The following is a 27,327-nucleotide window of genomic DNA, read 5'->3' on the forward strand; positions in this document are numbered from 1 at the left end:
GAGATGGGTATGCATGCACACACAGAGACGTGTGTAGGCCTTTGTGCAGACAAATACTCACTTTCTATCTTTGTTTATAGTACACAAATGTACACACACACATTGATAATTCACACATACACACACATATAGACACTTTACTTCTAGTACACACAGACACTCTGTTGACATCCATACACACATATTGACACACACACACACACACACACACACTCAACCCCAAACATACACACATTTTTAAGACACGCATACACGCACACCCGTGCGCACACCTGCACTCACACACATCCTAACCCCAGTCCTTTACAAGCATGACTTGTTCCCCATGCCTTAGACAGTGCGGTGGCTTGACATTGACAGCTTCCAGAAGGCTGATCAGCTCAACAGAATGACTAGGTGTATCTGTGAAGAAGAGAACCAGTACAAATGACATAGGAGTAATGCTACTTCTTTTCTTCTGTATGTTGAGAATGCTACTGAAGTGAAACAAGACTGAGAGATATGGTCCACAATCCCTGACATACTTCAAATACAGACCTCATGAAGAAAAGTGGGAAATGTGCCACCCAACTTTAAAAATACACCTGTAAATGCAGGGGAGAACAGAAACTTGCAAGCAAACACTGCAGTTAAAATTTTACAGATGGGGACAAAAATTGTCAAGCCTTCAACCTTGTTGCTGCACTAGCCTAATTCACTCACTGAACCCAACCTTTAAAAAGTAAAAGCACACACAAAAAGCAAATTACTCTGGTAAAAGATTATGGGAACCAAATGAGTGAGCTTAAGGTCTATTCAGTGCACCAGTTTATGCCTACATGCATAGCATCTATAGGGCTCCTCTCGCATCATCATGTTCCCCTAATGTACACACCATGGGCCAGTTGGCAGATGTATGGGAGCATGTATGGATTTCAGCTTCTGAACAAAGTAAGGACAATCAAATAATCAGCACAGTACAAGGTAACTGTTGTTATTTTAAAAAAAGGATAGGCAAACAAGTTCAAGCCAGTGCTCCTTTATATGTTTTACAGAATATCTGAAACATATTTTGAGAATACTTATCTCAAAATAGAGTAATTTATTTGTGGTGTATGTTATGCAAACAGTGTACAAAATTAGCGGTTATTCAATCTAAATACACCATATGCTAAGTTGATGCAAACTTCACATACAGTAATCACAATCATACACTTGCAATAATCACTTTTTGACAATGTAACAGTGCCCAGATCTCTTCAGCTTTGTGTATCTGTGCATGGAAATATGTATGAATATGTGTGTATGACCAAATATTTGCTCTGTTCCCAAGAATAGAAGATGATTATTCACAAAGATAGCAGATTAAACTAGATGATTATTTAAAAAAAAAAGAATACAAAATTAATAGTATCCCATCATCAGCAATGTACGCATAAGAGTGTCAGTAGCAAAATGCACGGAAAATTGCTCACGTGAATTATCTCCACAAGAAAAGGACAAAATGTGATGTGAAAAGACTAGTATATATCTGAAAGACTAGAAATCTATCAAACTTTATTTTACATTGAAATAAATACAATATCGGGTATATTTTGGTAACAGGTTAAGCTGTAGAATACAGCCTAAGTATGCAACCACTTCAATTCAGCCACAAATTGTATCGCTCAAAGTTTGATTTGTTTCTGTAAGTTTTTAAGTTTGTGTATGGATCCTTTTCTTTTCACGGATTCCCAACACATTTTCTGATGTTCTAGTTTCGGTTTATTTCACTGCTTCCAAAAAGTGTGTCGTGCAATTACCTCGACTGAAACATAAGGACAAAACACAAAATAATAATACTCTTGCAACATATACTTTGAAAACCTTTCGAAGAACTGAACTGGCGCGATTCATTGAACATATTCCAACACGCCAAGACAACGAGGTGGGCTTTGATCAGACATGTTCTGGAATGTTTTGTTATCTCCCTTGGCAAACCAAACCAAAATAAAGTTCGTTTTTTCTATGCAGCGGTGTTTTAAAATATAAAAACGCCGGAGAAAAAATAAGCATTAGAATATTAGGTGAAGATGCTGCGAAAGATACTCATTTAATATATTTTAATATAAACGCACTACACAAAAATTACGTGCAGTACCGTTTACCCAACAGCTCCGCACTCGACAGCAATTTTTGGAGCCTGACTGTGACCTGGATTTGCATTATCACTGATATTCTTGGTATGTCTGGCTAACAGCAGAAAGAAGTACGCTTCGAGTGCACTCACTACCACGATGAACGAATCAAGAAGGAAGAGACACACCACAAGTGCCAAAAGTCGGTCAGATTACAGCGATCATCACCAGCGAAGCGGACCGCAAAGCTCGGGAGCGCAACGGCCGAAAAATCTCCATGCAAACGTAAGTCGGTGACAAAACACTGTTACAGTGTTTGGATGTGCGGAGAGGCAGAAGGTGAATCACCACCGAAAGCACATCCATTTCTTGTTTACTTTCTCCCACCGGCGCATCATCCAAAAATAGTATATACGGGCACCTGTTGGCCAACATTTTGGCAGCCTGGGAGGAACATAGGCAGGCACAAGGTAGGAGCTGTTGGGATGCTTCTGGAATCGTTTCAAAAGTCGTTTCCGCAAAACGTTCAGTTGAAATAGCAAACTAGAGTAACTTTTGGTAATTGAATTAAGACAGCAAACATCTTAAAGCCATTGCTAATTAGCGTTTCCCACCAGCAGTTTGCATGCAGGTAAATCTAAATCGGGTAAGCGGAGATGCAAATCGATGTTTCCCCGCGTTTCAGTAGTTAGTAAATTTTCCTTTAGCAGCCGACGGGATTGTGTTTCTATGATGATGGGAAATGTAATTATTACATTTTATCAAGTAAAAAGCACATGTTATTGATTCCCAACTTTTCAACAGCATTTTAAACTTGATAACATGATCATAATCATAACACACACACACACATACACACACACACACACACACACATATATATATATATATATATATATACTTAAATGCACAGTCTAGCTCCAGTGTTACTGATGTTCAGTTACTTTCTTGACCGCAGTTGGTGTTACATTTTTTTTTTTTTAGCTTTTGGAAGTATGAAGCGCATAGAGCTTCAAGAATATGCGCTATAGCAAGAAGTCTTAATAAATAAATAAATAAAGTATCTAATGTGTGCTGTTAATAGTGTTAGTAAAAATAATTTCAGTGTGGGAAAACACTGATGTAAGTATTGTAACTGTAGTTTTGACCAGAAATAAACGTGACATAGGGAGAGTCACAGATATTTAAAGAATAGTGAGGGTTTTATAAGTAGAAGGGTGGCACTTAAAAGTTTTCCCCAGCTTGGCTAACAATTTTAAAATCAAAGTTGAAAAGCAACAGCTATAGTTTTTCAGTTTTCTAACATGTTTTCCATTATTTTCCATGTTAATGTTATTCATCAATTAATCAATTATAATTAACATAACTAATTATTATCAGGTCACAGTTTTCTTCCTTTAATTGTAGAATTATTTGTGTGACTGTGTATATATCTACTTATGTTTATGTGTTTTACACCAAGTGCACATAGCGTGTGTGTTTGTGTGGTGGACAGTTAAAAAAAAAAGTTTATGCCTCAAACACACACACACACACACACACACACACACACACACACACACACAGAGCAGAATAAAAACCTGAAGTTTGTGTTCTGAATGATGGGGAAAAAACCAAATCGCAACATTCTAGAAGTTGAACATGACACAAAAATTTAAAAAAGAAATTTCTTCCCATGTCCCGAAGTTTACTGGTTTGAATTCTGAGGTAACCAGAATTCTGAAATGACAGCAGCTAGTATCTGAAGTCAATTTGAGTCATCATGGTTGTTTTGGAATTTGTATGTTGACCAGCTTTATACTGAATCTGTCTCTCTCTGTGACATCATCAGACAACAGTGATGTAATTTTCACAACATTGCAAATGACACCCAATTCTCTAAAACTTCTTCCCTAAATTCTTTTGGTATCTGCAAAAACATCGAGATGTGCCTTGTTACTTACTACTGTGATGCTGATAAACAAGCTTAAACTTAATGGCATCAAGACAGAAGCCATATGAATGATATTTATAGGTTTTAAGTCTGCACATTTCAGACTGTACCTTGGTTGCCTGGAATGCTGATATCAACTTTCAGAATTATGTCATAAACCTGGGTGATTTCTCAATTTAGCTTTGTTCATACATGACCATGTCAGTAGTTTATCATGTAAAACTGCAAACTTCCAGCTGAGGAAAATATGTACTTTTCGACTGTAATAATTGAAGCTTGTCTGTTCCTTGATCCCAAGTCACATTGACTGTTGCAAATCACTACGTGCTGGTTTGCCTTCTGATTTGTCATCATGCTTTCAGATGATTTTGAACAGTGCTGCAGGAAACATTTTCAGAAAGTCAAAAAAGGATCATGTTACCCCACTCTTAAGTCAACTTCACTGATTACCCTTTCAGTACAAAATTGCCATACTGACCGCTTTGAAGGATCTATCCCATCTTTTTCATCTTCTGTCCTTTATACAAGTTAACAGTGCTTTATGTTCTCCCGGGTCTTCTGTTGAAAAGCTCCTTTGAGTCCCCAAAATGTCTTTATTTGTTTATTTTTTGAGACATCTTGCTATAGCGCATATTCTTGAAGCTCATTAAAACAACAAAAGCACACAAAGATGAACAACTGAGTAAACAAACTACAACATTACATCATAAAACAGTTCCTGTTAAGAATTATTTATACAATAGAACACACACACGCACACACACATAACACCTCTCTATTTCATACGACATTGTATGACTGTCTGAACAGGTGTGTCTTGAGGGCAGTTTTGAAAGTTCTATGAGGAGGTTTCGGAGTGACAAGTTGCGAGTGGGAGCTGGTTCCAAACAGTTCGAGGAACAGTAAAGGTTCTGTTGTCTGAAGAAGAGCGGAGTTGTCTGGCAGGGGTATAGACATGAAGGAGATCAGAAAGATAGACAGGAAAGTAGGGATCAGTGAGAGAGTTGAAGCAAAGAGTGGACGTTTTGTGTTATATTCTTGCAGAGATTGGGAGCCAGTGAAGTTGTTGAAGGAGTGGCTGTACATGTTTATGCTTTCTGACTTTGAAGATCAGTCGTGCTGCTGAATTTTGAACCTTTTGGAGTTAGTCTCGAAGGTACTGAGGAATGGAAGAGAGTAAGGAGTTACAGTAATCAAATTTAGACAGAACGAGAGAACAGATGAGAGTTTTGGTTGGATTGGAAGTGAGAAGATGGCGAATTCTACTGATTTTCCTGAGTTCATGGTAAGCAGAGCGACAGATGTTGGATACATTTTTTCCGTTAACATTGTATCTGAAAAAGTGACCCCTAAGTTTCTTGCAGCAGAGGAGAACTGGATGTTAGTGTTGCCAACAGAGATTGAGGAAGGAGCACAGTCAGATAATCACCATAATGGTTTGTTCTGTGAGTGAATGAGGAGGACTTCAGTCTTGTCATCATTTTGTTTGAGTTTGTTTGCTGTCACCCATTGTTTGATGTCAGTGATGCATTTTTGAATGTTGTTAATGGTGTTACGGATCTGGTCAGGTGGGCATGAGTCATATCATTGTGTGTCATCGGCAAAGGACTGGCTTTGGATGTTGTGCTGAGCTGTGATGGTGCCAAGTGGCTTTGTGAATAAAATGAAGAGCACGGGTCCCAAAACTGATTTGTGGGGGACTCCGAATTCCAGAACAGAAGGTTGAGAACAGTGTTTGTTAGTAATGACAGTCTGGGTTCTATTGGACAGGTAAGATGAAAACCATTCTGATTAACGAGGATGTTGTGATCAGTTGTATTGAATGCAGCCGAGAGATCTAAGAGTAAGAGGGTGAGGACAGAAAGTTTACCAGTGTCTACAGACAGCAAAAGGTTGTTCATGACTTTGAGTAGAGCTGTTTCAGTGCTGTGGGAAGGGTGGTAGGCAGACTGAGAGACAGGGAACAGGTTGTTTTGATGCAGATATTCAGAGAGCTGGATGAGGCCAATCTTTTCTGTGGTCTTGGAAAGAAAAGAGAGATTGCTGACAGGACGGTAGTGTTTGAGGGGGTTTACATCGAGAGTCGGCTTCTTGAGCAGTGGTGTTGCAAGGGCTTTTTTGTACACATCTGGGAAAGTGCCTGACTGAAGAGAGTTGTTGATGATAGAGGTCAAGGCAGGGAGGAGCACATCAACACATTCAACCAGAAGGGATGTGGGGATTGGGTCAAGTGAATATGTTTGGAGCTAGATTTCAAAATGACTTGCTTAACTTCCTCCTCTGTGACAGGACGAAAAATGTTGAAAAATAAGGAAGAGTGGGGTTTGTCAGCAAAGAAAGGAGCTCATCTCTAATGGTCTTTATCTTGGTGGTGAAGAAATCAGCAAAAGCATCAGAGACGTCATTAGGAGGAATGTCAGTTGGCAGGGTGGAGTCTCTGCTCCTGTCAAGGAGACGGTCACTGGTCAGGAACAAGTTCTTAACAGATGTACTGGCTTCGATCTTCGAGCTCCAGCATTCTTCTTTCGCACTTTGAACAGTGTTTGTGACCAACTGTTTTGCTATTTAAAAGATCTGATGGTCCACTGTCAGACCACATTTGTGCACTTTCTCTCAGCGCAATGGCGCTCTCTCTTGGTGTCTCGCAGGATGCTGCTGACAGCTGCGTACCACAGGGACGTGTAGCCTGAAGGCACACGCTTCCCTGTAACGGGGGCGTGCCTGTCCAGCAGTCTACGCAGGCCATCATCCAGCTGTTGGGCGGAGAGGTCAGGTCGAAGGTTGTCCAGCATGTCCTGGATGTCAGCCTTGAGTGCATCCCTGTCGATGGCTTTGATGTCCTGCACAGTGTCTTGGGGTGGGACACTTGAAGCCTGCAGAGAACAGCAGCATGGTCAGAGGAGACCATGTGGTTGACCTGGCAAGAGTGGACGAGCTGATCAGCCTCTTGGTGCAGGACCCAGTCAAGGATGTGGCCGCTTCTGTAGTAGGTAGCCTCTTGCACACCCTGCATGAAGTTGAACCTCAACAGAATGTCTTGGAGGTAAATGGATCGGCGGGCACGTCATAGTGCCTTGTAGTGCTAGATGCAGGTTTGCAGAGTGTGTGGCAGATCTGTCTCCAGGGTCTTTGGAGAATCTCTTTTGCAGACTGCTGTCTTGTTTGCTCCTATAGATCGTCATTTCTGATTTTCTCTGGCCAGCGAATCCAAAGAATCTTGAGGCAAGTGTTGTTGAAAGTTCTCTACTTGGTGGTGACAGTGGTTCTCCAGGTTTTTGCTCTATAGGGCAGGACAGGCTTGACTGTGGTGTTGAATATCCTGATCTTGCTGTTGATTGTGAGATCTCTTGATCCACAGACATTCTTCAGCTGATGGAAAGCCACTCTCACCAGTGGAGGTTCTTATGTCAGAATCTGTTTTCACCCTGCTTGTTGATGCTGTTGCCAGGGTTAGCAAAACTTTCCACCTCCTTTATGCCTCACCTTCGAGCCTGATAGGTGTTGTTTGCTGCGTTGACCTTGAGGATCCTGCTCTTCTCTTTGTGGACGTTAGATCCAGGCAAGCTGAGGCTTCTGCAACAGTGCTGGTCTTTTCTTGCATCTGTCTTTTGGTGTGGGAGAGGAGGGCCAGGTTGTCAGTAAAGTCAAGGTCATTCAGCTATGTCCAGAGTGTCCACTGGATGCCATTTCGCTTCTGGGTTGTGGAAATCTTCATAATCCAGTCTGTACTGAATATATTGTCTTAATTGGAATGAAATTTTATTTCATTTCTTAAGCTTTTCAGTTATTCTTAGACACCCTGTGGTGTACTATAGTTATATTGAGCAAATGTCAACATACAACATTGTTTATTCTAAAATATAGAATGTGCTGTTTCTTTATTGGTTAATCATTAAAAATAGTATTGATGTGACTTGATCTTGAAACCTTGCAGACTCAACGGATGAACAGTATGGACCATGTGAGAAAGATTGTACAAGAGGAAGGACGCACAGCAAGGAATCTTGTGCAATACAGTGTGCCCTTGGAGGATGAAGAAAATACAGGTAATAGAAAATACTGATGATAGAATACCCATCCACCCCCACCAAGAAACCATCAAAGGGTTTAGGTTTTGTGTTGGCCATCAGTCATTGACACACAATTTTGAAATGACCCATCAACATAGCAGCCAGTTGGTCACTTGAATTATTAATTGTTTGTAAAATCAGTCAAGCTAAAAGGGCGAAATAAAAGCAGTCATGTTCATAAAAGTGCTCTTGTTTGTATTTTTTGGATCTGAATTTTACTCAAAAGGGCCAACTGTTGCATAACATCAACAAAGTTAATGCATAAGTTGCATATGAGCGCTGAAGAAATCTCTCAGATTCAGACTTTCCACACATGCAGAATTGAAGAGATCGCAACTGTTCTGAACACTCTTTCTCAACATTAGGCAGCTCCTTTCTCTACGATGCAGATGATGATTTCTTGCAGCAATGTTCTACATGTATTAAGTCATCCTCAATCTGAATCGAGGTGACTGGCGGGAAAGTAAATAGCTAAACTGGTACTGTGTTCTATCGCACGCAGTTCACAATACACAAATGGCGATGTCTTTAGACAAACACACTTTTTGTTTTGTTTTCCAGCTTGATACAAGTTTTTATTTATATTTTTTTTCACAATTTTCAACTGCTTGATGTCAAACTGCAAATAAACAATAGTAACGATTATACTTATATTTTTCAATGTTTGAAGCTGCAGTCATGATTGTTTTGCAGGAGAATAGGAGAAATCTATAAAAGCGACTGACTGCCTGCCACATCTAAGGGTCATTTCAAAATTGTATGCATCAGTAACCAGTGACCGACACAAAACCTAAACCATGATCCATACAGGCATAAAATGTGTGCACATGATGTACATTTATGCATGTCTTTAAAGTAGCACATGACTGATGTGCAACTGATTTATCATACAGATGATTGCATGGTTTTCTTATAGATATGTGTATTTGAAGCTGTTTGTTACCAATACACAGCTGATTTGTCTCACAGGTCATTGCAGTTTGCAGTCTTAGAACACATGCTTGATTATCTTAAACAAAATATTGACATTATGTTATGAATGTTGGTATTTTGTCAGTTATCCATTGAATGAAAATAACTTGTGAAAGTTATTTGTGCCATTTAAGCTCATGAATTATTTTGTCAGCTAGCTTTTGGAGATAACTTTTGAAAGTGAAAGTTGGACTTTTGGACCATTTTTTAATTATTGGGTCAGTCTGCCTTTGAAAGTAAGGTTTCCTGAAGTTGAAAGTCGCCATTTTTGCTTTGTCAGGGAGACCCAGCAGGCAGTGGGTGAAGAACAGACATCGTCCTGAACGAGCAGGCTCCCAGTCTGGCTCTGGTAAGACACCACCTCCTGAACATAGACAGCGCCATCGCTCCATGTCAGAACTGACCAAGTCACCTTGTTCAGAACATGGCCCCAAGAAGAACAGTGTGGATCTGAGGGCCCGTTACTGGAAGTTTCTCTTTGATAATTTTCAGCGTGCTGTGGATGCCATTTATCAGACATGTGAACAGGATGAAAGTGTGGTCGAGTGCAAGGTGAGGGGTTACATTTTTCTCTTTTGTCAGTTTCTTTTTTTCTTTATATATATATATATATATTTTTTTTTTCACATTTTTTTGTTCATTTCGCAAACTTATGTTAGGGATTGATACTAGATCAAAACTGTGAAGAAACTTTGAACTGAGGAGAAAAAAAGTTGTAGAATATAAAAACTGTAAAGGAGTAATTTTTTGTCTGTTTTAATTTTTATTTATTGTCTTTGGCATGCTGGGTAAAAATGCATGTGGCCATACTGCAGAAATGTATAGACTCTATGAAATAGTGTCTGTATTCAAAATAAGCATGGTACATGATGGGTAAAAAAAACTGACTTTTTATCTTTCTGAATCTCAGTCAGTTAGGAGCAGATTTGATATTCAGCTTACACTTATATACTTTATAAAAGTTCATTTGATAAATCATATGGACATACAATGTCACAGTGAGTTTGGGAACATAGCAATCTGCAGATTCAGCATTAAACTTGATGCACATTTTTTATTATTGCAGGAAGTGATCATGATGCTGGAGCAGAGTACAAAGGATTTCAAGTCACTGATAGAGCGCTTGCATGTGATGAGGGCTTTTGAAGATGCTGCTAAAGATGGAGATAGGTAATGTGTAGAAAATACACTTATCTTAATATACTCCATGCTTTCCTGTGCATACTTTTTATCCAGAGGCTTTTGTTGTGCATGTTTTTTCTTTCTAAAATAAGTACTGTAGTTTGTGCTTGCTTTATTTATACCCTGTCTATGGGGCTCTTTCTGTTTTGGTGCTTGCATCTCAGTATCAGTTTATATATATATTTTATGTCTTGTAATGCCTCTCTTGGCCCTTTGCCATATACTGTAATTTTATGTAGGTCCATGATTCTCTACTGTTGTGTGCCTGTTAAATGTATCAGATTTGCTGTGTTACATTGATTCTTGTTCCACAAGGAACAGAACATGAGGAGCAACCCAAGTCTGATGACGTTCTGTAGCTTTTTCAGTTATGGTATGTTTTCAGTACGTGACTGACATGAGTTGTTAGGTTGTAGAATGATGGATTGCTCTCTCTTCATTGATTTGCTCTGTTTTAAAGTACATGTTTGATGACAGACCTACCTCCATTGCTTGGGAGGTACGCAAGATGTCCCCAGGAAAACATGCCTCCGCTTCCCCCGGACCCGTGCCTCATCTGGCCTTCTCTGTCGACATGACGCAGTATGTTGTTTCTCTCTGGTGATGTGGCTTGCATACGTTCATGTGAGTGTTTCTGTGTTGCGTCTGTATCCCTCTGTGTGTATGCATGTCTGTGTCTGTGTGTTTAGGCTTGTGTGTATGTAGGAAATCCATGCTCTTTCCACTTGAAACTGTGACCACAGAATTAGCCATTAGGTATTGAATTCTTTAAGACTTGAGCATTTTTGTTCTGGCCTGATGATTGGTGAATTGGTGACTGTGCTATATTTTAACACCTCCAACGCCTTTTCCACACCGAAATCAGGGGAACACCTGAGCACAAAAGTTTGAAATGGATGGGTATGCACAGCTTTTTTTTGGATTGTATTTGCGGTTGTCTGTCAATAGCTTTGGTAGCATGAACATTTAAACTGACTTTTTTTGTTGTTTTTACTTTTTTGGCTGATTATATCTGAAGTGTTTGAAAATTTGGTATGCACAACATGAATGATTGTGTTTCAGTGCTCAAGTCAAACCCACCAACAGCTGGGCAGACAAGGTTAGGGGGGCACGGGCTCTCACATTCAATGGTCCTACATCCCCAAGAGGCCCTCTGTATAGCAATGCCACTGGCTCAAAGACAGCTGAAGGAGGAAAAGGCACTGCACCCACTGAACCCAAGAAAAATGGGCCTGCCAGCAACGAAGAGTTGAAAGGTGAGTGTTGGATGAGGGGTGCACAGCTTTGCTGAGTATGTCTGTATCACTGTTTTTTTGTTGTTGTGTTTTTATATGTGCTGTCTGCATTGATTTTTGTTGTGCATTTTTTTGTATGCCTTATGGTCCATTTACCTGCATGTCTGTCTGGATGTGTGTGTGTGTTTCAGTTTTTGTAGCTAATTCAGAAAACTGTATTTTGGTATTCTTTTGATGAATATATTATGTTGTGAAAAATTATCCAGCATGTATGGTGACCACAGTTTTGTGTCTGCCAGAGCCAGAAGTGGAAGATGAAGAAGGATGGGAGACGGTCCAGAGAGGAGGCAGACTAAAGTCCCGGCAGTCCCCTTCACAGAAATCCTTGGAAAACTTGTCTGAGGCTGGCATGGGGGGCAAGAAGCAAATCATTCGCTCCATGTCAGTACCAGATTCCAGTGCCGCCCCTCCCAAAGACAAGCGAGCTTTCCCCAACAACCACCGAGGAAACAGAGGTGACAAGAACAGAGCAGCATCACACCAACATTTGCCGGTCACTCGTGAAAGACTGGACAGCAAGGGAAGCGAGAAAGAGAACATCAACAGATCCCAAAAGCCAGTCACTATGGCAGACACCAAAAGAGAGGTGCAGGTGGAGAAAGTAAAGAGAGATATCTTTGGTACCAAGGACAAAGGACACACAGGGGCATGGGGCAAGAAAATTGGAACAGGTGACTCTGAGAATGTTGTGGGAAGAGAGAAGACAAAGGAAGAGGTGAATGGGGTAGAGACTGTGACTGGCAAACCATCTGATGAGGAGAATTTGGCCACTCAGCTGAAGGATGTGAGTAATACTCGTTTATGTGTTTCGCATTTTAGAAGAAATCAAGGCATAGAAAATTTCTTTTGTTTGTGGAGTGAATGCTCTAGGGTTTTTTTTTTTTTTTTTTTTTTTTTTTTTAAAGTTTTTTTCTTTCTATTTTTTTTAATTGTTCTGTGTTACCCACATCTCACACGTTCACCCATGTGTGCAGTTGCGCTTTTATATGCATGACATTTTTTTTTTTAGTCCACCATGTAGGCAGTTATACTCTTGTTTTCAGGGGTGTATATGCCAGATATATTGTTGTTTCCATAATCCACTGAATGCTGACATGGATTACAGTATCTTTGATGTGTGCATGTTATCTGCATGTGCATACAAACAAGGGGGGTTCAGGTTCCAGCACATCTGACTGTTGACCTGAGAGATTGGAAAAATCTCCACTCTTAAGCCACAAGGTTCCATGACCATGATTCGAATCCAGGACCCTCAGATCGAGTCTAATGCTTTGACCACTTTTCCCCTCTGTCTCCTTTCCTCAACAGTCTTGGAAAATGTTTAAGCAAGAGCGCTGGATCTCACTACATTTTCATATTTTAGGTTCTGCTAGACCTGTACTGACTGTATATTCAGCCTTGATATGGTCCAGCATGGTAGGCTGGCTTCTTAGCAATGATGATGATGATGGTGATACTGATAATAAGAATGACAATAATTGTGACGTTCATTCCACTGTTGCTGTGTGTCACAGAAGCTGGCGGTGGTGCTGGCTGAGGAGGATGCCCTGAGCACGGAGCTGGAGGAGCAGCAGCAGGAGGCTCTGGCCTCGGCCATAGAGGAGGAGGAGACCTGGCTGCAGGCCCTGGCCAAGGAGCAGAGCTCTAACATCGACATTCCCACTGACACCGACAGTGAGCTGGGGGTGAGGAAGGAAGGAAGGAGGAGGGGTTTGCACAGTGTGCGCAGCACTGGACAGGGTGACTGTACGCCGTGAACCACTGATATGTCTTTTCACTAACTCCTCTCTCATACAAGGTTTTCTTGATAAGATGATACTTGAATTAAGAAGATTATTGTTATTATTTTTTTTTAAATACATTTTTATTGAGGGAGCATGATAATCTATTTCATTGACGTAATGTCTGCCTGACGTTTGATCAATACAGACAAGAAAAAAATATTTTTTAAAAATCTCATAGGGGTCCAAGAAAAAAAAGTAACAGACAAAAATTGATGAAATTCCAAGCAGCAAACATGAAAGTAGCAAAACAAAAAATTATACAGAAATGAAAATAGAAAAAAACAACATCATATGAGTTATGAATCCAATCTGTGCAGATACAGATTAACTGCTAATAAAGGATATGCATCCAGGGAGAAAACAAAGGCCAATTTGAACACTCCAGTTACAGAAATGCTGTAGTGTTAATATCATTTGATGAACACATCCATGGTTCCAGTGATTATCAGGGTTCATACTGTTGAGAAACAGTCGTAGAGAACGCAGGTCTGAGATGAATGTCAGTTGAAAAGTGAAGGAATGGTTGAGGTAACTAATTTGGATGTTTTATTTCTTGCAGCCAGTAAAATGAAAATTGCTATTTAACAAAGAAGTGGAAGAGAGCGTCGCTTGTTACAGATTTTTTTGTTTTTCGTTGACTTGACCAGGTGAAGGAAAAAGGGAGAAGGCATGGTTTGACACAGGAATAATTATTGCTGTTTGTTGGACAGACCACTGCAAGTTCCCTGGAAGGTTCAAACCCTGTGGCGGACTGGGATGCAGTAGTTGCTGCTCATGATGGTAGGTACTTTTGTTATTTCTTTTTGGTTTACAAAGTTTCGTGTCACATTTTTACCATCTAAATTTCCTATTTATTCTTTCTGCTTTTGTTCCAAAGTCATTTACCATCCGATTGTAAATAGTCCTGTTGCATTCATATTGGTGAAATGATCAGGTTTTTAAACTATGTGAATTAATGACTACATATACTTTTTGATTAAAAACATACTGGCAGAAATAAGAAAAATATCCCCACAAAACAAAGAAACCACAAACACCCTCCCTGAAAAAAACAACATTGTACATTAAAAATATGTTATTTTTGGTTCTTGAATGTTAGTCTGCTGTTGTTGCTGATTTCGATTCCAGTGAAGTCTTCATGTTGTACAGTATCATTTGATCTTTTCAGTGGAAATAGCCTCCAGAGATGGTAAAAGCTGGGGAGAGATGGTGGAGGAAGCAGAGGCTCGAACCCCTGGCCATGGGGTACACATGCACGAGAAGCTTTCATCCCCATCAAGGAAGAGGTCACCCACAGAGTCGCGTCGCAGACACGAAGAGAAGCAGGCCAAGGCTCAGGAGCTGAGAGAGAAACTGCTGCAGGAGAAAGCTGAACGCTTGAGGGAGCTGTCCAAAAAGGTAAGGGAGAATATGCAGCAATTTTTGTATCCTGGCTTTTCTTTCCACTGTATTTCCCACTGCTGTTAAATTATGATAAAAAAAAGAAAGGTACTACAGTATTGAATGGTGGTCTTTGTTTTCTAGTTAAAAAATAAATCAAATAGAAAAAGTTGAAAATTCGGACGAATAGGGTATGAGCTTTTTGTGCAACAGTTTGTGGGCATTTGGCATAAATGACAGAAAGACATTGCAACTTTGATGTTTGTTGGTCAATCACGTTTCTTGATTATTGCCAAGTATTTGGTTAAATCAGAATGCGAGTCTTTTAAGATAATTTATGCAACCATATGCCTTTCTGAATAGATATAAAATGACATTTAAAATGTTTGTGTGTGTGTTTTTCATAATCATTCCATTTACAATCTGTAAGTGTTTTTGAATGTGCGATTCCATGTTTTTCTTATTTGATAAGATTTGTGTTGATACCAGTGGTCATGGCAAAGTGGTTGGCTTTGCAGACTGACAGCTGGGAGGAAGCGGGTTCGAATGCCAGTGGAGGTGGGGCTTTTTGGCCTCTGGCCAGCTCCTAACCAGAGTTGAGTGTGCTGTGGGCTTAAATGGGGAGACTGGGACCCCACCATTGAGTATCATCCACTTCACGGATGCGTCTTTGGGTGTGTTGCTCTAATTACCTGACCAACATTGCAAGTGTCAGTGTTATCTCTCGGGGCTGGTTGACGCAGAGATATAATTATGACAGGAAACCTAGAGTACAGCCTTGTCATGTGGTCCCAGACCAAAATTGACTTCCATAGCAGCAGTATCATCATCATCGTCATCATCCTCCTCCTCCTCCTCCTTCATCATCAGTGTATAAAAAAAAAAAGTCCCAAATTATGTGGCCTCTCATGGTGACCTCAGTTTCAATCACCCCTCCACTTACATGCTTGGGGTGATTCTTGTCAAAATTTCCAGTGTTGGCAGAGTCATGGGGGACTGTTGTTGGAGGGATGTGTGGCGGTCTCCACTCTGGGGGAGATGCATGCTCAGTCTGGCTCCGCAACTAAGCCATTATTGTTGTCCGTAGGTGGCTTAGCAGGTGGTGTCCTAAGTATGTTAAATCAGAACAGGCACTACTTAATACCTCCATAGTGACTCAGCAACAGTGCAGGGTCTCCTCTGGTGTGTGGCCTCCTGGTGACCTAACTGTGATGGTTCCCTGGGACTGTGACAGACAAACCTGGGTGTGGCAGTGTATTGGGGGACTCGAAATGAGTGGCATGGGAGTGGTGCCACTGAAACTGTGCAGATGATGGGACAGCCAAAAAAAAAAAGAAGTGTGTTGATTTTCCTTACTGCTGTGATAGTTAAGGAGTATAGTCTCCATTGACAAATGAGAATGAAGAGTGTTCTGCTGGCAGGTGGAAGAGGTGCGTGCCATCAAAGAAGACCTGATGAACCAAACCAGACTGACAGTGGAGCAGAAGCTGCAGCGTGCTGAGGAAAAGCGTCTCTTGCACCTCAAAGAAACTGCACAGAAAGCTCATGAGGAAAGAGCCAAGGTAATTTTTCATAAGTCTGGTATGCTGTTATGCATTTCATACTCCAGAACAGAAGTAATTCCTTATGACACTGTCAGTGAACTTTCTTCCGTATGCGACAGTATCCTTACCCAGGGGGGGTCAGGGCGGGGGGTGCATGAACCTGTATGTGATAAAGAAGAGAACACAAGTCTTAATGTCAATCTGTAGTTTATGTGTGTTACTATGAATATCTTTTTCTTGTGCTTCCATATGCTTTTTTGCATAAGATTTTCTTCAGATTTGCAGTTTAATGTAAGAGAATGAGGAAAAAAGATGAAGACAAATTGAGAGAGGAATTTTTGACAGTGATAATTGACGAATCTTGTTTCCTTGCTCAGAGTAAAAGTGGTGGTTCCATTTACATTCATGCAGTCACGAGAGATTTTGTGTGAGTGTTGTGTGTGTGTGTGTATGTGTGTGTGTGCACGAGTGTTGCATATTTGGGAAGAGGGAATGCAAATCTTGACCTGTGTGTGTGTGTGTGTGTGTGTGTGTGTGTGTGTGTGTGTGTGTGTGTGTGTGTGTTGCATATTTGGGAAGAGGGAATGCAAATCTTGACCTTGATGCTTGTCACATGTGTTACCTTGGTCGTCTATCCTGTGCCATAAAACAATGTGTTGAACCCTGATGACCTAGTCTGACCATTTGTGTTCAGGCCAATGAAATAGCCTTTATCAACACGCTGGAAGCCCAGAACAAGCGCCATGACATCATGTCCAAGCACCAGGAATCTGAAGCCAGACTGCAGGACTTGATTGTAAGTACAGTTGTCTGTAGGAAACCAGTGTTTGAGTATCAAGGAGGATTTTTCAAACAAACAAAAAAAAAAAGTATGCTAGATTGTGGTTTTTTTTTTTTTTTTTTGAATACCCCCCCCCCCACTCCTGACCCCTCTCCTCCCCCCTTCTGTCCATTCCCCTTCCGAAAACCAAGAGCAGCACAGTGAGTGAAGTCTTGACAGTCCACTCAGGTCTGAATGTTGTCAGTGCCTGGCCTTCTGTTTCAGGTCACATAAACAAAGTAATAATAATCAGTATTTGTATAGTGCTATAGTGCTAAATCTTGTGCAGAGACAAATCAAAGTGCTTTCAAACCAGTCATTTGCATGCATGCATAACTCTGAGCTTGAGAAACTGAAGATAAAGAAGAGGGGAGGGAGGCTATCATGGAAAGAGGTAGATTTTAAGGCCAGACCTGAAAGAGCTGGGTGTGGGGACCTGAAAAAGCAAAAGAGGAAGTTCATTCCAAAAGTAAGGTCCAGAGACAGAGAAAGAACGGCAGTTGACAGTGGAGTGTTTGAATCTGGGTATGTGTAAACAGAATGAATCCAAAGCTGATTGTAGAGAGTGAGATGGGGTGTAGAGGTGAAGGCAGCCACAGAGATAGGAAGGGGCAGATATGTGAATACATTTATAACATAGAGGGCTGATGGTGTACTTAATTCTGTGTGAGACAGGGAGCCAGTGGAGATGTTGCAAAAGAGGAGTGATGTGCTCAGATCTTTTCTTTTTGAGGACAAGTCGTACAGCAGAGTTTCGTATGTGCTGAAGGGACGGAATGGATGAAGCAGGCAAAACAGACAATAGAGGTTTATATTAGTCAAGGCGAGAGAGAACGAGAGAAGTCTAGATGTTGCATCGGTGGACAAATATTTCCGAATGGAACTGATGTGCCGCAATTGACAATAGCAGGATTGACAGGTCTGACTGATAAATCTTTGCATGGACAGTGTGTTGTCAAAGACAATGCTGAGGTTCTTGACTGAACTGGAAAGAGGGATAGATGTGCTGCCAAGTTTGATTGTGTCAGTTGTGATGGAGAGTTTTTGTTAAGTTCCTGTGATGATTGCTTTGGTTTTGTCCACATTCAGTTCTGACTTATTAAAAGTCATCCAGTTTTGAATGTCCAGGAGCAGTTGTATGTTTCTTGCAAGAGCGACGGCAAATTTTCAGGGGTATCATGTTTCTGAAGTTTAGTGTCATCAGTATAAGAATGGTGACTGATATTGTGTCAGTTGATAATTTCAGCGAGAGGAGCAGTGTATAGTGTGAAGAGTCACAGGGCCTAAAACAGTTCACTGTGGGACTCCGTGTTTAACTGATAATTATCAACTATGACAGATTGGAATCGGTTGATGAGGTATGATTTGAACCAGCTTAGAGCAGTACCGTTGATACCAAATATAAAGTGAAGACGCAAAAAAAGGATTGAATGGTCTATCGCATCAAAGGCGGTTGACAAGTCGAGAGTGAGAAGGGAATTTTTTCCTGAGTCAGACACTAGCAGTAGGTCATTCAGGATGTGGAGGAGAGTGGTTTTGGTACTATGGTAGGCAGACTGAAAAGGGTGGAGGAGACTGTTGAAACAGAGGTGGTTGTTGAGCTGCTTCAAGACGGCTTTTTCAAGAAGTTTGGACATGAAAGGTAAGTTAGAAACTGGTTGATAGTTTTTCAAAATGTTTGAGTCAAGGTTGGGTTTCTTCAGAAGAGGCCAGACAGTTGCAGTTTTGAATGTGAATGGAAAAGTTCCTGTAAGAAGAGATGAATTAACAATATTGGTTATTGTGGGGAGAAGCTGTGAGACACAATAGGAAAAGATAGGCTGGTATAGGATCGAGCTAGCAGGATTTTATTGTTATTTCTTTCAGGATTTCATGGACGTCTGTTTCAGTCAGGGGATTGAAGGAATGGAGAGGAGTGCTGTTGAACAGAGGATCAGGATGAGCAGGGTGTCAGCTTTTTAACTCAGAATTGGGGATCCCTCTCTAATCTGAATGATTCTTGTAACATACACTTCTTATCTTTCCCCCTTTTTTTAAAAACAACGAATGGATTATTTGTTTGATGCTCAAACTCCCAACCCCCACCCCCTGACCTTTCTTTAATTGGAAGTTCAAGTATTGATAAACATTTACCTTCCTTCCACACCACCCCCCACCTGTTCCCCTCACCCCACTCATCACTTTTCCTTTGCAAGTGTCTTAAAAAAAAAAAAAAAATAGAATCTCACATCAGGACAAACCTTTTGTGTGGTCCTCAGAAGGTAAGCAAATCATGGAAAACTCATTGGAGGCCCTGGAGTTCTGCTACTCCTGAAAATATATGAATTGAATTCCATATGTGAATCCTGAAAATGCACAACAATTCATCTGTGTTAAGGGAGAAGGGGAAGAAGAAGAAATGTGTTTTAAACTTTGAAAGATGACAGTGAAAGTGATGATGTGCCCTTGATAGGAAGAACGGCAGAGGAAGTATGAAGAGAAGCAGGCCAAAGAGGCAGCAGTGGAGGAGCGACGCAGGGCACTGGAGGCAGTACGTCTGGCCAAACTGCAGGACATGCAGGAGCGCCGCAAGCAGCGTGATGCCCGCATCCAGCAGCAGCAGCTGGAGAAAGAGAAGGAACGGCAGGAGGCCATTCTGGCCAAGGAAAAGTGAGGCGGCTTAACGAGGGGGGTGGTGCTTGTGTGAATGTGTGTGTGTGTAGTGTGTGTGTGTGTGTGTTTGCACAAAGGGTTGTGTTTGTGTCTGAGAGTGTTTTTGTAGTATGTGTCTTTTTTTGTAAGACTTCTATATATTTTCTGCTTACCTACCTTCTGTATCTATGTCAGTCATGTCATGCTTTGGGAGTTCACTCAAACACTTCAGCATGACAAGGAAACTAACCTTGTTTAGATTTTGAAAGTAATATTGAGTTACTGTGCTTTGAGCTGTAACCGGATTCCATGACATTGACTGAGTATATAAGAACAAAATTGATGCAGCAAATACAAATACTTAGTCATATGAATTAGGCACAAACACTCATGTATATGAAGGCTTATGTGTAGGCATACACAGCTACACAGGGAGGTGCATGCATGCACAGAGACATGAATTGGTTGATATACATCATTACTCTTTCTGTTACAGTTACAAAATGATTGTTTTAGGGACAGAGAGGAACGCCTGGCAGCCCTGTCAGCCCAGCAGCAGGCCCAGAAAGAGGAGCTGCAGAAGAAAATACAACAGAAGGTTGGTGTCAGCTTTGCATGTGTGTATAGGTTAATTTGTCGTGTATGATACCTTGTATATGTTATTAAGAATTTTCCCTTTACAATTTTTGCTTGAGTTATAATCGTGCTGCCAAGAATACTATAAATCTTATTCTGTATATGAAACAGTGATGAAGGGCATACTTAATGAATTTTTCTTATATTTACATTCTTGTAGGTGAAAAGATGTGGCTATATGATTCTAGTTTTCTGATCGAATCTCTAGAAAGTACATGTAGATTGCAAATAGAGTTGATGACTCCAGCAGTACTTCTGAGTGTTTTTATGGGAATTTCAACATTAGTTGTTACTTTCTGTTGAGGGATCTCATGCAGTGAATGTTCCAGCATGGCTGTTGTAAAAGCTGTCATTCGATGGAAATAAACCCAAGTTAAAATTACCCACAACTTTTCATTTTTGCTTAACTGGAGGGACTTCAGTCACTGCATTGTTATCTGCAGTTTTATGAGATGTATCATGGCCGTATGTGCAGTATTCACATAAGTTACACAATTAAGGCAGTGAATGTATTTCTGTGTCCAACAATGTCTGTATGAATGTATCTGTGCCACACAGCAAGACGAAACGACCCAGAGGCATGAAGAGTATCTGCGGCAGATCCGAGAGAAGGCCTTTGAAATGAGCATCCTTCGTCACTCCACTGAGGACCACAACGACGCCCCTGAACCCACTCCATACGACAAGAATAAACTGTGTGTCATATGTAATGTCCTGGTAAGTTTGTTTTGGCGTAGACCTGCTCTGTGCTTCATCTCAGTTAGTTGCTTTTGATGATGTTCAAAATGTTGGGGCTGTTTTATTTTTTCATCTTTATGTGGTAAAGAGAGATACCAGTGTTGCTGAGTAGGTGCAAACTAATGTTCAGATGTTCGTTCCTGTTTTGACTAATAGTGATGTTTGATATAGACTGTGTCTGCTCAAGCTCATGCATCTTCGGTTTTACATAGATCTTAGTTCCTGATATATCTCATCTTTGTCATTTTGGTCATAGATTTTTATCCACAGCGTATGCACACAACACCCACAGATATATTCACCTCACTTTACACATAAGAGTGTCCATCAATTTCATAGATTTGGTTAGTTTTTGTTGTTGTTGTTGTTTGTCTTTTTTTTTTTTTTGTCCCTACCACACCACCCTCCCACCCACAACTCAATGTGCGCATTCATGTGTGTTTTGCTTTGTACACTGCAAATCTTTTTTTTTTCTGCAAGTATGTTATGTTTCCAAAGGTGTCAGGTGTGTAACTGGGATTTCTTTTCTTTTCAGATTCCATCAGAAGTGTATCTGTTGAGTCATCTGCGGGGAAAGAAACATCAGCAGGCTTTGCAGGACAATAATTCAGGCTCTGCCATGTCCAAGAAAGAGATAGTGAGTTGGAGTTTGCTGGCTTTTGAACACTTGTCCCCCTTGCCCAGCTTTTTGCTGCTGTTTGTCATGTTTGATAGTATTTTGTCTACTGACTGACCATACAAGAGCCACTTTTTGTTTTCTTCACAAACATTCAGAGTTTCCATAATACACAGAGGCCTGTGGGGACAGGGAAAGAAACAGTGGAGTAGCTTCTCGTGCAACATTGTAGGGTGGCCATCTTTTTATGTTTCATATTAATGCAAGCTTGTGTACATATTTACACACACAACGATATATGCAAATATACCAGCACTCTTTGTTTACAGATCTGTGCTGTCACTTGTTAACATCTAGACTGAAATTTTCCTTCTTCTTCATGCAAATTGTGGTCATTGAATAAAGGAGTTATGTGCTTTGAAAAGGCTCCAAGGTCATTTTTAGTGTCTTCCAAAATCATACTGAATATGTTTTCAGGAAATTATGATATTATTCACAGATCTGGTATTGTTGCTCATGACAATTGGTTTATTTAATCGTTTGTTTTAACATGGGTTTTGAAAGAAAAAAATCTTCATTCCTTGGTACGGCTATACATTTTAAGCTGATACGATGTGCAGAAAAATTACTGTCTTGAAGGACAGGAATGAAAGATGTGCTTCTCTTTTCTCAGGAAGCTTTCAACCTGAAACACATTGTAGACGCCCCAGAGAACAGCAACCATCCCAAGATAGTGACAGAAAAGGAGCGTCAGAAGTCACTGAAGAAGCGCTGCAAGAAACTCCGGCTGCGTATGATGTCCAGGTAAAGCTGTCCTACAAGTGACTACACAGAAAGTAATGTTAAAGTCTTAACTCCCGAGAGCAAGGTTTCGGTTGCGCATGCGCACTAGAGCCTATCCATAAAAGGGAAAGGGGCGGAGTTTATCTATAAAAAGCGCGAGCACGTGTCCGGTAGGTTAGTAGATCGTCATATTTCTCTCCGTTTGCATGTTTTACAAACAATGTGGTCGTTTACGGTTGCCAACGTCGAGGGGCTGTCTGCATGCTTTCCAATTCTCACCGGACAGTACCACGTGCTGGTGCTATTTTTATCTGACAGACACGTCTAGCGCAAACACAAACGGCTCTAGCTCCGCCCCTTTTCTCTGCATTCAAATTTTGTATTATGTGTAGCTGACACATTTTGTACTTTCCAAAGTCAATTCAGGTCTAGATTGGAAACTGCTAGGCAAATCTCGCTCTCTGCCATAAATGAAGCCAAACCGTAGCTTTATTTGGCTTTTATTTTGAATAAACCTTCACCGACGTCACAGTGTCAGACTCTGGTGAGAAACTGGCTTGATTCAAATCGCCCGCCATTTATAGTCCGGTTCAGGCTTTAATGACATGATCAGAAAGAAAAGAAAAGAAAAAAACGGAGCAAAAATTTCTTGTAATTTTTGTTTATTTTTGTGGGGTTTTTGGGGGTAAAGTTAAAAAGAAGTTTGTGAAATGATTAGATTTTGGCACATTATGTCTTGCCTGTGTGTTTTCATTCAGAATATGTTTGCTCAGGTTTTGACTTCAAATTTGTTTTGATTTTATCCAACTGATCCTGTATCATTTATGCATTAGTTTTTTTCAGAATATAAAACTCAAATGCTTCTTTTTGATCCGATCTTGTGTGCAGAGGAGCAGAGTTTGAAGCTTCCCTTTCTAACAAGCTGCAGATTGCTGATTCTGAGCACAAAGCAAAGTAAGTTCAGTTGTCTTGGTTTACTGGTCCATTCATGTATATGTGTATGTGTTTGTGTGTATGGTATGTATGTGTGCGTGTGTTTGTCAGTGGGACAGAGATAATATCACTATGTATGTGTGGTGGTGTGCATATGTGTATGATGCATGCAGTTTCCTTTTCCTGTGTGTACAGTTACCTGTTTCTGTGATGAAATTGTATTTTGATTTTCTAAACAATAATTAAATTTAACAGATAACTCTTCTGCACAATCACGCATCAGATGTGTGAATAAGTATGTTGTGAGTGTGTGTGAATTTTAGCTGTCATAACTTGTCTGTATATGTTATGTGTCATATGAAAATGCCTGAAAGAAGCATCCCATGATAATGGTGCCTTAAAGCAGTGTGCTGTGCTGACAGACTGCAGAAGCTGGTGAAGGATGTGAACAAGTACCTGCAGTCCCAGGACACAGGGCCCTGGCCACAGAACAAGGTGTCTGCCCTGGACAGGGCCCTCGGGGAGATGTCTCGCATCCTGGAGAAAAAGGTGTGCTGTCATGGTTTGGGGATCATCAGTGGGACCCCAGCATATAGGGGGAAAATATAGTTTGGGGTGTATGCACTGATCTCTTCACAAACTTGCTTTTAAGCTGACTTTTTGAAAAGACTGAAGATAGAGCTGATTGCTGGTGAGAATGTCTAGAACAGATTGTTTTGGAAAATTAATGTCTTCTCTTGTAAGGAAACTATTTCTTCTCTCGTGTTTGGTAATGTCAGAAACACTTTTTTGTGTGTTGGGGTTGGGGTGGGGTGTATATAGTACCTTTTTCAACAAGATCAAGCTACAGCCAGTGTGGTTGCTCTATTTGGTTTTTGGGATTAAAAGTACTTAGTATACCAGGCAGTACTCAACCTCAGCCAGTCAGCATCCTTTCCAGCATTAACAAGATACTCACCATTTTGTGTGCCTTCATTTTATGGTGTGGCTGCAGTTCACTTATTTCATGAAGATTATTTCTCTTTTCTCAGCCTTTAACCTCCCACCCACCTCTGCCATGATTTGAACGACATAATGGGGTAGAGGTAGAAATGTGACACACCAACTGCTTGCCTGTCATGTTGAATGGAAAAGATGTTGAGAGAATAGAGGATGAGAAAAATGCTGTAGACTGTTCAAGAGATATACTTTCTGCCTGTTGAATGGTTCCTGTTGGAACTTTAGCTTGCAGGTAAGATGCACTATCAGGTGAGACAGAAGATAGTGTAAAAGCACAGAGTAGTATTGTGACATAAGCTTCCACAGTGTTGCAAAGAATAGTTGCATAAAAGCACTCAGTACTGTAACCTTTACCTCCAGAATGTGGCCGACCAGAACAACTTCCGTGTGCTTGGAGGGCTGGCCTGTGTGTCCCGTGTGCTGATTGTCATTGAAGATGCCACTCCTGCCATGCCCTCAGTTATTCCTCCAAAGTAAGTGTCTCTGGTCCTTGTGGGTGGGAGTATTTCCGTGTGATGCAGATTTCTGTATTGGCGTTTTGGAGATTTTCTCTGTTGTTCTTTTTTTCTTCCTTTATTTTACATTGTTTCAGTAATAAGACCAGCACTTCAGTTAAGCAGCCTCTGCACCCTGACCACAAACGTTTCAGTATTTCATAAATCAGTTTTCCCCACCCATGGATAGGTGCATCCACTTCCATTCAGCTAGATAGTCATGACTTAAGTGCTGTATGTCATTTCCTGACAAATGAATATTTATGACAGTGCCAGTTTGAATGGAAAATGAGTGAGTGAAACAATGTACATACTTAGATTTGTAATGCATGTAAAAAAAGCTTTCAGACCATGAAGTGTCATCACAACCGGGGGGGGGGGGGGGGGGGGGGAAGTGGAATTGGTGGTTGGTAGATGTGGATCAGAGGGGTGATTTGATGTAATTAGTCATTGTGAATGGCCAGTACACTGTCCGTGAGGGTGCTAGATCGATTCTTGCTATTTCCCTTTCTCCCAAGTTTGACTTCGAAAACAAACTGAGCATCTAGTCTTTCGGATTAGGCAATAAACTTTGGTCCTGTGTGCAGCATGCACTTGGCGCACTGAAAAGAACCTATAGCAACAAAAGTAGTGTCCTCTGGCAAAATTCTTAAGAAGAAATCCATTCAGATTGTTATACAAATATACAATTACATGCATGCACTGAAGGCCTGACAAGCCTGCCAGATATGTGGGTAGTGTATATGGATTTGTCTGAACACAGTGACAACTTGAGAAACCGAAACTGAAAAAAAATGAAACTATGAATGACATCACTGTTGCTGGTGAACACAAGTTCATAAATTTATTCCATTCTTTCTGTCCAGTTTCAATAGTGAAAATTGAAAATTTAAACCATTTGAATATGATTTTGCCCTTTTTTTTTTAATGTTAATCAGCATATTTTGTACAATACAGCTCCATCTAATTTTCCTGTTGTTATGGTAGTCCTAATTACTTGATAGTAGATCATGTTCTCATGACTGACCAGCCATTTATGGATATGTGGTGTAGATATATATTCGGAATCACAAAAGAAGAAAAGTGGAGGGAGCTTTGTGGTTTGAGTTTGTGTTTGTGTGTTACTCATGGCATTTTAGGACTTGTTTCAGGCAACATTATTTAAAGAAATGTTCTGTCATAGTATGACTTGAAAAGACATTCTGTGCCATGGGGTAAATATGTGGTGTGTTTCTGACAGATCTCTGAGCCTGGCCTGCGATGTGTATCGCCTGGCATGTAAAGGGAATTTCGACTCGTGTCGGTACACGCTCTTCAGTAACAAAATTGGTGTGCTGGTTGATCATCTGATTCACAGATTATCGGTGAGTTATCGTCAGTGAGTAGAAGCTGTATGTGTTTTATGGTTTGTCTGATGTTTTCTGCAACTGTGTCTGGTGTTTGAAAATAAATGTCATTCATATATTTTTGTTGTCTGGTTGTATGTCGCTCTCTTATTGTGTCAAAAGATGATGTTGCATTTTCTGTTGAGAAAAAATAGCATTGTATGAAGATAATTTTCATGCATGTGAACTCTATTATACGAACAGGCTTCCTTGCTTGAATATATGTAAAGACACAGTTACACAGAGTTATTCATGCGTGCACTCTCTTTCTCATGCTTTCACAAATCGAAAGATAGACAAACACACTCAAGCATTATTTTCAGAAGGAGAACCAGGAATAATTTGTTTGAGGAAATGTGTACAGTAAACTGGAGGTTATTGTGGTTGAATCCTTCCTGACATGCTTCCAGACTTCCTCTGAAATGTTTTTACTCCATGTTTTTCTTTGTCTCAGATCATGATTCCATCGGAGCGGGCAGTGCGGTCAGACAGCTGCACCCTGCCCTATGACAGTGTGGCAGCCAGTCTGATGTCGGTGCTGACCGTCGTCCTGTCGTGTCTGGCCAAACACAACCCTGCATCCAACAGCAGTGAGGCCAGTCTGGAGCGGATGAGTGCCACCAGTGATACCATGGCCTGTCGAAGCAACGACATTATCAGGTAGTTGCGCTGAACTGGATGGGTTACATGCAGTGCATTGGGTTAGAAGTTTTCTTTTGAGGAAAACAGTGTGAAATCTCAGACTTTTTTGACTTAAAAAAAAAAAAAATTTTTTTTAAATTTCGCAAGATGTTAATTGTGACAGGTTATGTGCCAGTGTTGAAATGAAGTATTCAGTTGTGTGTTTACATGCTGATCAGTTGTATGTTTACACGCTGATAGCATCAGCAGTGGAAGTTCGTGTTAACCTCATTTGAGAGAGACACTTTCGTTTTCATAAATTTTTGCTATGTTCTGTGTAGTGTTGAGTCATTGTTGGTTTTTTTGTTTTGTTTTTTAATTTCAGGGTCATTGTTGTTGTTTTTTCTGTTCATCT

The 27,327-nt window shown here is 40.6% G+C and overlaps 1 protein-coding gene across 3 annotated transcripts in view; it reads left to right on the forward strand.

The window, feature by feature from the left end:
* The first annotated feature begins 2,152 nt into the window (after nucleotides 1-2,152).
* LOC143296871 (S phase cyclin A-associated protein in the endoplasmic reticulum-like) overlaps nucleotides 2,153-27,327 on the forward strand; it is a 34,550-nt gene continuing 9,375 nt past the window's right edge. For 2 of the 3 annotated variants that reach the window (XM_076608843.1, XM_076608844.1), the window contains exons 1-22: nucleotides 2,153-2,381; nucleotides 7,964-8,075; nucleotides 9,352-9,623; nucleotides 10,138-10,241; nucleotides 10,731-10,835; nucleotides 11,316-11,509; nucleotides 11,788-12,332; nucleotides 13,063-13,233; nucleotides 14,043-14,112; nucleotides 14,501-14,730; nucleotides 16,134-16,274; nucleotides 16,951-17,052; nucleotides 19,529-19,725; nucleotides 20,224-20,305; nucleotides 20,902-21,060; nucleotides 21,617-21,718; nucleotides 22,371-22,501; nucleotides 23,369-23,434; nucleotides 23,836-23,962; nucleotides 24,773-24,885; nucleotides 26,147-26,270; nucleotides 26,746-26,951. In XM_076608843.1, coding sequence (XP_076464958.1) covers nucleotides 2,256-2,381; nucleotides 7,964-8,075; nucleotides 9,352-9,623; nucleotides 10,138-10,241; nucleotides 10,731-10,835; nucleotides 11,316-11,509; nucleotides 11,788-12,332; nucleotides 13,063-13,233; nucleotides 14,043-14,112; nucleotides 14,501-14,730; nucleotides 16,134-16,274; nucleotides 16,951-17,052; nucleotides 19,529-19,725; nucleotides 20,224-20,305; nucleotides 20,902-21,060; nucleotides 21,617-21,718; nucleotides 22,371-22,501; nucleotides 23,369-23,434; nucleotides 23,836-23,962; nucleotides 24,773-24,885; nucleotides 26,147-26,270; nucleotides 26,746-26,951 — 3,479 coding nt within the window. In that variant the 5' untranslated portion in view covers nucleotides 2,153-2,255. Of the gene's footprint in view, nucleotides 2,382-2,535; nucleotides 2,567-7,963; nucleotides 8,076-9,351; nucleotides 9,624-10,137; nucleotides 10,242-10,730; nucleotides 10,836-11,315; nucleotides 11,510-11,787; nucleotides 12,333-13,062; nucleotides 13,234-14,042; nucleotides 14,113-14,500; nucleotides 14,731-16,133; nucleotides 16,275-16,950; nucleotides 17,053-19,528; nucleotides 19,726-20,223; nucleotides 20,306-20,901; nucleotides 21,061-21,616; nucleotides 21,719-22,370; nucleotides 22,502-23,368; nucleotides 23,435-23,835; nucleotides 23,963-24,772; nucleotides 24,886-26,146; nucleotides 26,271-26,745; nucleotides 26,952-27,327 lie in introns of those variants that run through there. The other variant, XM_076608845.1, reaches the window with a different exon arrangement.

Source organism: Babylonia areolata, chromosome 22 (assembly GCF_041734735.1).
Source record: "Babylonia areolata isolate BAREFJ2019XMU chromosome 22, ASM4173473v1, whole genome shotgun sequence".
Lineage (NCBI taxonomy): Eukaryota > Metazoa > Mollusca > Gastropoda > Neogastropoda > Buccinidae > Babylonia > Babylonia areolata.